Source organism: Natrix helvetica (assembly GCF_964273705.1).
Source record: "Natrix helvetica genome assembly, chromosome: 4".
In the NCBI taxonomy this organism is placed as follows: Eukaryota; Metazoa; Chordata; class Lepidosauria; order Squamata; family Natricidae; genus Natrix; species Natrix helvetica.
This window is the reverse complement of record NC_138550.1, coordinates 109,607,785-109,617,542: the sequence shown is the minus strand read 5'-3', so window position 1 is coordinate 109,617,542 and position 9,758 is coordinate 109,607,785. Positions and strand designations below refer to the sequence as shown.

Here is a 9,758-nt window from a genome sequence, read left to right as displayed (position 1 = left end):
CTCTTGTCCCTGTAGAAGTTGTTGAAACATTTGATGAAACTCCAGGTCCGTAGATTTAGGTTGCTTGAAGGCTGTTAACGTTGATTGTGTGCTAGGACTGGAAGTTGCAGATGTTGGGGCAGAGGCAGCAAAGCCTGACTTTCCAGGAGGTGGTCTTTTAGATGTCATTGTTTATAAAGTAAAGAGTCCAGTCAGTATAAAGAAGGATCAGTCAGAGGGATAGAACAGCCAAGAGAGTCCAGGAGACAGAGAGTCCAGGCACAGGGGAGTTTTCTAATCACCCTGGCAAAAGAGCAGTCGTTTTTCACTCCAGGAGGTTCAGAAGCAAACAATCCACAAGAGAATTATCCAGGTAGCACGGAGACAAAGACCGGAAGCCTGAAGCTAAAAGGTGGAGTCAAGATTCACATTTCATGAAGACAACGGAAGTGTGCCATCTTGCCCTGCCAACTTCGGATATTGAGGCAACAAATAAAGTTTTCAAAGTTCAAAGTTCCCAGGGCTTCCAGATCTCATTGTCTTAAAACTTAAAAGTTTAAATCTGAAAATCCATTTAGTAGGGGTGTGACATCTTTGGTTTGGCTCTCCCCCTCCTCCTTCCCTTGGGGCTGAGAGCTCACTTGTTTCCAGCCCCTTGTCCAAGGGGGGGGGGGGGAAATCCCCCTCCCCTCCAGCCGCACCTCTCCAAATCAAGCCAAAAGTTCAAATTTGCACAGCTGACAGATTTTAAAGTTGGTAATAGGAATGAAGGGAGTCTACACCTCACCGCTCCGCCGCCGCATCCTTCAGCTTTCTTTTTTTACTCCGAACAGCCTCTCGGCGAAGACGCCCACGCGTCCTCCGATCTGCTCCCCGGTGCCTTGGGCGAACGGGGGACCTCCCGCCGGCCGCTGCCGATGCAGGGATCCCCTGCGATGCCGCCCCTCCGGCAGGACGCCTCTGCGGGGCGTCCTGTGCCCCCCAAGAAGTGGGGAAGCCTACCGGGGAGCCGGAGCAAGCAACAAGTTACCCGTCGCCATCAGCCGCCGGAACCGGAAGTCCGATTCTATCCCTCTGTTGATGCAGCCTAGAAGTGTGTTGGCTTTTTTGGCAGCTGCTGCACCCTACTGGCTCATATTTAAATGGTTGTCCACTAAGACTCCAAGACTGTATAGATGCAGGTGCAGTTCGCTTGTCGGCCACTAGGGTGTGTTGCAAGACTGTGTAGATGCAGACACAATCCACTTGTCGGCCACCAGGGTGTGTTGCAAGAGTGTGTAGATGCAGGCGCAGTCCACTTCTCGGCCACTAGGGTGTGTTGCATGCGTTGGCTTGAAATACTGGACTGCAGTTTGTAGAGAAGCCGCCAGAGGGCGCTGTTTGTGACTAATGTTTGGAGTAACTGGTTTTTTTCCTTGTTGACGTTATAAAGCTAACTCCAGTTTTGGAATTCCTAAGGGTCTTTACCCGGGCTCAGAACCTGTGTTGCACCTTGATAGCTTGTTGCCTCCTAAGGAGTTTGCCTTTTTCCAATAATTCATAAGCAATAGTCACAAAACAACAAGATCGTAACTTGCAGGCCCTTCAGCTGGACTGCATCTGCCTTGTGGCCATTTGACTCCCAGATGGCTTTGCACACACAAAGTAAGCTGATGTTGGGGTGGTTGGGGCCTCTTTATTGCCCCTTGTTGCCAAGACAACTTACCAATAAAGTTCAAAGGACTTGGGAGGTGGGATCTAGGCTAGCTGACCTCTTACTTATTCAAATTCCGTTTCCATTGAGATTTTTCCATGAGGCTTTTACAACCACTTAAAGAGTAAGGCTTGGAATTTGCTTTGATTTATTGAAACAGGTTTTTCTTTCTTTGGTAGGCTGCTGCTTGCTTCCAAGCCACATGTGTTTGACCTTAACAACAGCAGATTGGACAGAATAGGTTGGGAAGGGGGGGTCTGCTTTATCATGCGATTCCTGGGTCCCCTCTCCTGGAGCTCAATTAAACGGAAACAAAGTCGATCTTGCTTTCAAACAGGGAGAGAGAGGAAACATGCTTTTCTAACTCTGCAGGATCTGCTTTCTCAGTACACCAGAGGAGAATCCAGACTCCAGCCTGTAAACATTCTCCCACAAACAAAAACAGGCTTTTCAGAGCAGATTAGAGGCTGTTTTTCTCATGCAACTCTTGGCCCCCTTTTAGCACATTTTCTTAATCACAACAAAGTCCTTCATCTCAGGAGAGTTAATCAGCCTTTCTCACTGAAACGGGATGTTTCTCTTTGCTCCAAGGGGGGGGGGGGAATCCCAGCAGCTGTTCTCAGTTAAAATGCAAACAGAGTTTGGGATTCAACTTCATCGTCCTTTTTACTCGAGAGGAGCTCAAAATAACATATTTTTACTGTTCTGCCTCGAGCGTTGTAGGCTTGCTCAGGGCATGCAGTTAACTCCACGCTTAGGAATCTCACTCAGATCAAGTTTATTATCAGGCATTCTTACTAGCAAAACTTACAGTTCAGTGTTCAGTTCAGGCATTTAAACTGACCGGCTTTGCACACAGGCAGAATGCCCCAGTAGCCAATCAGAGACACAGATGTGATCACATGTCATGGAACTACATTTCCCATTAAGGCAGTCTCTGCCTACATTTCCCAGGAGGCAGTTTCTTAAAGGAGACAGTTCTTAATTCCTACACTAGCCATATACTGCTGGGGCAGCAAGCTGGGTCTTGAGGGGCAGAAACAGCTAGTAAATCATAATGCTTTCCATTTTTGTGCGAGGAGTTTGCTGTAGTGACCAGCTACTGAGATCTGCGGTGAAGCAGGCACTTGCACGACATAGGACAGCATTTCTAAACACTTGGGCATGGACCAGAGTAGGGCAAGGACTCAGTCATGTCTTGAGTCCTGAGGTAGGCTACGATGTCATAAAGCGAAGCCTATGGGTCCTCCCGGGTGGACTGACATCCGAAAAATCGGAGAACAGGAGCACGCAGGTGCCTGTGCAAAGTAAAAAAGGAGACGTTTCACCCTCAGCTGCTCAAAAAGGTAAGGAGGGAGAGAGACATTGCTTCCACTGATTAAAACACTCAGGATTGTAAAACTTTCTCTAAAACGCTGCAGCCTTCCGTGCTTCCGAATCTCTCTTTGTTACTCTGCATGAAGGAAAAACGCGGCCCACCAAACGTTTTAGGAAAGGGGATCTAGAGTCTCTTGCTATGGACAATGGCCTTTGACTTTGGAGATTTCAACAGTTGAAGGGTAAACATTTGCCTGCTTCCTTGGGAAAAAATCTCCTTGGCCTATTTAATATAGTCTTACAATCTCAGCCTGCAGGGCCAAATATGCTAATTGCAGGAATGAACCTTAAGCAATTCCGGAGGGCCTCACGTGGTTGCAGCAAACTGTGGGAAAGAGACAGGGATCTCCCAGCCAGTCAGGTTTTGCAGAAATAGAAATATTGGTGTTCTTCATTTTGCTGGCATTTGTAGTTCAGCCATTATGCTGGCTGGAAGGTAGGTAAGCAATACTTTGAGGGCCAAAGGTAAAATACCTTGGCAGGCATAAGGCCTGTTTCCATTCCTAAGTTGAATGTTTGGCAGAAGACAAAATTTACTGTCTGCACTATCTGTCTATTTCAAGTCACCTTGGGCACCTGATTTATTATCGGAGCAATGGGAAAGCAGCTTAACAGACTTGGATGTGGCTTTTGGATGGTGACAGAATTAGGAGAGGCATAGTAGTTTTATCCTAGTGCAAAGGACAATTTAAAGTTAACTCATTTTTAGGCTAGGGATGAGCCTATGTTCAATTGGCCTCATTCTTTGTCATTCTCCAGTGGCACTTGAGCCATCTCTTCCAGTATTTCATCTCACAGAGCTCCTCTAAAAAGCAAGCAACATTCCAGGTTCAGCACATAATGAGAGATTTCGTAGAAGCAATGCCACCCAAGGCTGTTGTCCCATCCCAACTCAAGGCTAAGGTCGCAATCAAATTGGTGTTTGGGGCAGAATGCTAATAAATCTTGTCTTCCTAATGGGGAGGGCAACATAAGCAAACTAAAAAAAACAGACCATGAAAACTGGTGATAATGTCCTCGACTACCACATCATGTTACAATTGCCTAGAGACAAAAAACAGATCTAACACCTCCCATGGAGCCTTCATGACTTGGGTCAAGTCTGTGTGGCCATAGTAGCCATGAATTCCTGAACTGCCTCAGTCTTTATGGCATCTGGGACAGTTTGAAGTCACCAAGAACTGTTAACCTCGGCAACTCTGCTGCTAAGCTACCATCAGAGTCCGGCGGTTCAGACAAGAATCTCATTACACAGCAGGCAAGCTTGGTACAATAGTGTCAAATCCAGTATTGACCAGAGAGTCTCACATCCAATATGTGCCAAAGAAAACCTGTGAAAATCAAAGTTGGCCAGATAATAATTGCCACCCACATTCTCCTTCTCTGGGAGCATGGCCATTGTCAGATTTGACACCCAGGCCTCAGTAATGAATGCCAAATCAGCTGTCTTGTGCACAGCAAGCATATTGCCAACCTTATATTCAAAATAGCAACAACTGGAATTCAGGGCCATGCAGAATCCAATGACTTGGAATTGAGATACAGATTAATTCTCAACAAATAAAAATTATTTCTTCCTAATTAAGCAGTATTTCTTGGCATAAAGTTAACTGTTATACTATTTATAATATATATACTTTACTGAGGGGTCCTTGGTGCTCTCTGAGCTTGCTCGTGTTCTTAAAAACATTTCATTACACTTACTAGGTAACATCATCAGTGCTAGTTAGTAACATCAGAGATGATGTTATCTAGTTTGGGTAATGAAACATTTGCAGGAAAACAAGCAAGCTCAGAAAGCACCAAGGATCCTTCATCTTAACCCTGAGCTACAAATATTCTCCTTTATATGTGTTTTACTATTTGTAAAATACATCTCACCTTGACTATTCCAGTTTTATATTTATTGGATTTTATTCTGGTTTTTATTGCTGTCACATACTTTGCTTTCTTTTTGTTTTTAGCTGGTCTATGACTTGTAATAGCATAGCTCTCTAAATACACAAGCTCAAGAAACATTTTGATGGTCAGATTTAGCTTAGTGTATTTATGAAGTGAAAAACACAACAGTTGAATCTTTTTCAATTAGTCAAAAACATGAGCCAAGCCGTGTGGATTTTTAAAGAATAAAGGAAAAAAATCATGGTAATAATGATTTACCTCTGCTGTTTTTAGAACTGTTATCTTTGTTCTGGAATAAGTGTTTTCATATCCATCTTGTCTCTGCCATGCTAGTCAGTAATTTAAAGTAAAGGGAGAAAATAGACATTGGCAGAGATTCAATCAAAAGATTTGACTAATCCAAAAGATTTTGTTGCCCCCATTAGTGGAACAACAAAATCCTTTCTATATAACAAATTAACCAAAAACTGTATCCACAAATCAAAATTAAACAACCATAGAAAGTTCCTGATCAAAAATCCATCCAAACCGATATATTCTTAACATTCTTGTGAACAGAAAGCTCTTCCTGGCCCTTAGTTCAATAGCAAGGCTACATTAAATTCTTAAAGACACGGAGAATGAAACAGCTGTAGAAGTAACATTCTACACATATGTGTGATAGAATTAACAGTTTTAATGCTTTTCTTACTGTTCGCAAGATAAAAGCTATTAACATATGATTCTCAGGAAGCTCTAAGAGGCATTAATTTTAGACACTGCACTTTTTTATCTGGTACTTTACAGCTATCTTGTTTGTTGTTTTCTTCTCTTTTTTTCTCTTTCAGTGAAAGAAGCAGGAAGAGACTTCACTTACTTAATAGTGGTAATCATCGGGATCGGTGTGACAGGTGATTGAAACAGGGGAAAAAATTCTAGTTTACAAGTGCTTTACTAATGACTTTTTAGAAGACTCTTTGATTCATTGGCATCTGGTTTTATTCTCCTTCAGGTGGGTTATTCTATGTGATTTTTAAGGAATTATTCTCTTCTTCCAGTCCCAGTAAAATCTATGGAGACGCCTTGGAGAAATGCAGAGCTCACCCTGAGGTTAGTTTCCAAATTTCAATGAAAAAGATACTGATTATAGGGGAAAATGCTCTTAATTTTTTTTTAAAAAAACTTTGATCCTCAGAATCAATGAAACTTGGTTTGCTCATCATCACGTGAAAGATAGTTTTCTTAAAGATAACTGATTCTCCAACATCTGAAAGTAGGATTGGCCATTCTTCTTCTACCATACCAGAAACATTACATCATAGCATTTTCACAACATATCAGTTATACCTAATCTATCTAAAATGATCCACAGGTTGTAGAAAGAGTTATCTGTGCCAACTGTTCCACTGTACTTTTTTTCATGAATTGACATTTTCAGTATTCTTCATAAATTCCAACATGGCTAATTAAATCGTTCAGCATCAAATGCAAGGAAATCCAAATTTTATATTTAAAAAATTACAGAGGGGAGACCGCAGAAATTATGTAATTGCAATGGCAGGTAATGTTAGGCCAACTAAAAAGCACATGAAGCTCTTTTCCCAAAGAAGCATGTCCTCATTTTACTAAAATTTTGAAATCAGTATAGCAGAAAGATATAAATTACGTCTGATGGGAGATTATACAGCATTAGTAGTTATTCTGATGAAACTACTCATTAGTCCTGGATAGAAAGTGGATCACTATACATGTTGTTTTCTTGTAACTATTTAGGTAATAGGAATTTTTGGTGAACCCATAAAAGGCTATGGTGAAGCTACACGCCGTGGGAGAAGACAGTTGGTCAGGTATCTATTAATGGAACCCTTAATATTTCTATTAAATGTTATTTTCTGGTTATTACTGTCTTTGATCTTGTTTTTACATTATTCAGCTCACTTGATTTTTCTTGTAGTTCACTTGAAAAGTAGTAATTTAGCCTAACCTAAATTTACTCCTAACGAATGCAATAGTAATTAATAACAATTAATTTCTTAGGATAATTTCTTAGCAAGTATACAAGCATTTGTCTTGTATTAATTGTTGTCCATGTCAACTGATGCTGATATGAAGTGAGAAATTTGTGAGTTTTGTCCCATTTTACGACTTTTACTTGCCACATTTGTTAAGTTGCTAAGTAATTGAGCTCCCCGTTAGAAGAGCAAGTATGCAGAGAAGCGAAATGAGAGTGATATGGAATAACACGCACAAACCAGCATACAGAGACGCTGAATAGTATAAAAATATAGTAGTTTACTATGTAGAAATATAGAAGTATTCAGAGTTCGGTTAACAGTCCAAGTCATACACGGTTCAGTCAGTCAGTTATCTATATTCTCAGTTTAACACACAAAGTAGCTAACAGTAGCAAACCACAATACCTCAAAATACACCTGACCAGCTTCTAACAAAACAGAGAGAGAGCAGCCATTCTGGCTCCCTCTTATAGCTGCTTGAGGTAACAAGCCAATTACATCTCTGAATCATTTAAAGTAACAGTAAAGTAATCATAGCTTATATACATTGGCAAGCCAAGCCTAGGGTTACATCCTTAACAAAGTGAATCACTGCAGTTGTTAAATTAATAATGCAGTTATTAAGTGAATCTTAACATTGAATAGAAGAGAAAGGGCATACTGAATTTGTGGATTTCCACTGCCTAAAATAAATGAAATAACTTCATTTCTATATATTATTACTACTACTATTAGAATCTTGCAGAAAACCATTTTGGAACTGAAAAATCAGATTTTGTTTCCTTTTTTCAGTGTAGAAATCTGGGTTTGTTTTTCTTTCTCTTTAAATCGTATTTTATTCCAATTCCATTTTAAACTGTATTTTATCAAATGTCATTTTAAATTTCTTTTATCAAATTTTAGTAATAATTTGTTTCTGGAACTTTGCACTTTGGTATGGCCTAAGACCCAATGTAAAGACTCAATCTTTCTCTTTAAGCATATTGTTTTCAATAATGCAATTTTTGCCTTAAGTACTTTAGAATGTAAGTTATGTATATAGGATTTATATAATGACTAGGTAAGCAATTTTCTAGATACCTTAAATCTTAAACGTGTGTCACATTGAAAGACAGCTCCAGGTTTGCGACATTCCAATAGTGCAATCAAACATGTGTTATAGTATAGCTGAAGGGCAATGAATGTCATTTTCAGTGTGAAGACATGGAAGATTGCCTGGCAGGTCTATTTATCAGTTTATTTAAATTAAGACAAAAAATGCCATATTCAAATTTTTATCCAAAAATTGCACATGTACGGTTTGAAGAATTGTTTTCTTAAGTTGGAAAAATATTTCTTTTGTGCTTTTCATCAGCCATATTGAGTTTGTAAAAGATGGATTGAAACACATGCGTCTAAAATTCTACATTGAGGGATCTGAAAAAGGAAAACAAGGAACTGTTCATCTTGAAGTCAAAGAGGTACAAAAACTCCAATAAAATATAGACCGTAATTTAATCCTGACATGGAAAGCCTCCAGTTTTTAGAAGTGTAAGTGGCAACCTCAAGCTGTTCCTCAGAGTTGCATACCATATAAGCTGGGACATGACATCATCATGTGTTAGAGTAGGTTTACCTTAAAGGAGAAGATAGGGAATGTGAGAACTATTTCTTTTTTTATAAAAGCACTATGAGTGACCAGGATTTTAGCCTTTCAGCCCCTGAAATCCCAAACTCAGATAATCTGACTTTTATGACAGGTAGGATTCAGCCTTTAGGTCAAATTTATTTCCACATCTCTGATTTAATACTTAAATTACTCACATCTTCTCTTTCTTCTATTTTAACAGAAATTACCCTTCTTTTTTAACAGAATCCTGAAAGTGGAAAATATGAATATCGTTATATATTTGTGGATATTGATAGCTACCCGAGAAGAATGATAATTGTTGAAGACAATAGATAGCAGAATGATTTAAAAAAGTCTTCCATTGCTGGGATACTCATTGATAATATGCAATGAACTGCAGAATAATAAATATGAAAAAGGTAATAAGGCACACCGCATCCTTACAGACTGTCAACGTAATTCAGTGGAACCAGTGGAACTATATATAATGAATTTGCATAAATATTGGAAATAGAGAATTATAAAAGTAATAGAAATGCAAATAATTTTGTTATTTTTATACAAAATTGGCAGGAAGTCCTCACTGCAGCAAATGTGTGATTCATCAAATATTGTAAATAAGTGAATTAGTTTTTATGTATATGCAATCCAAGAAGCAAACATCCATAAACTTCTAAATTTGTGAAATGAATATTTCTGTCTAAACTTGGATTTCATATCAAAGTTACAATAAACAAGATCTAAAATGTATAAAATAGCATTCGTTTTAATAGAGTTTGTGTACACATGAAAATGATAATGTATTTTGCCCCTCAAACATTTAATTTAGAATATTAAGTAGCAAAATACTTTATAATAGAATCTCCACTCAATAATTTCTGGTTTGATTTTGTTTCTTGGGAGGAGTTAGATTGAAATTAGCATACTATTAATTTTTTTGCATATTCCAGAAAAGTAGCCAATAGTGAAATGGCACCATCTTCAATTGCATCTTTGGCCATGGTCTTTCATTTATTGAATCTTCATCAGGAATATGAATGATCCTCTCAAATCAGCTATCATACAAAAGGTCAATATCTATCTAGACAACAGTATTTACCCTATGTAACGTGACAGTGATGATTACTAACTATAATGATAGCATAAAACTAGCTTGGGGTGAAGGATTTTCTCTTGGGTCAGTCGTGTTGATATTTAGGTAGAA

At 39.1% G+C, this 9,758-nt stretch overlaps 1 protein-coding gene across 1 annotated transcript; it reads left to right on the top strand.

Annotated features, from left to right (window-relative positions):
• Positions 1–2,665: 2,665 nt before the first annotated feature.
• Positions 2,666–9,309, top strand: TIMM21 (translocase of inner mitochondrial membrane 21). The gene is made up of 6 exons (XM_081950274.1): positions 2,666–3,018; positions 5,779–5,841; positions 5,943–6,040; positions 6,704–6,777; positions 8,300–8,405; positions 8,798–9,309. The coding sequence occupies exons 1-6, from the start codon at positions 2,730–2,732 to the stop codon at positions 8,888–8,890; spliced, it is 723 nt and encodes a 240-aa protein (XP_081806400.1). The 5' UTR covers positions 2,666–2,729; the 3' UTR covers positions 8,891–9,309.
• Positions 9,310–9,758: the final 449 nt, after the last annotated feature.

Bases quoted from the DNA above. Each gene is read 5' to 3' on its own strand.
- TIMM21 (XM_081950274.1), top strand. From the start codon at position 2,730: ATGCTTTCCATTTTTGTGCGAGGAGTTTGCTGTAGTGACCAGCTACTG. The intron at 6,778-8,299 runs GTATCTATTAAT...GCTTTTCATCAG, and splicing joins GGGAGAAGACAGTTGGTCAG to CCATATTGAGTTTGTAAAAG. The intron at 8,406-8,797 runs GTACAAAAACTC...CTTTTTTAACAG, and splicing joins TTCATCTTGAAGTCAAAGAG to AATCCTGAAAGTGGAAAATA.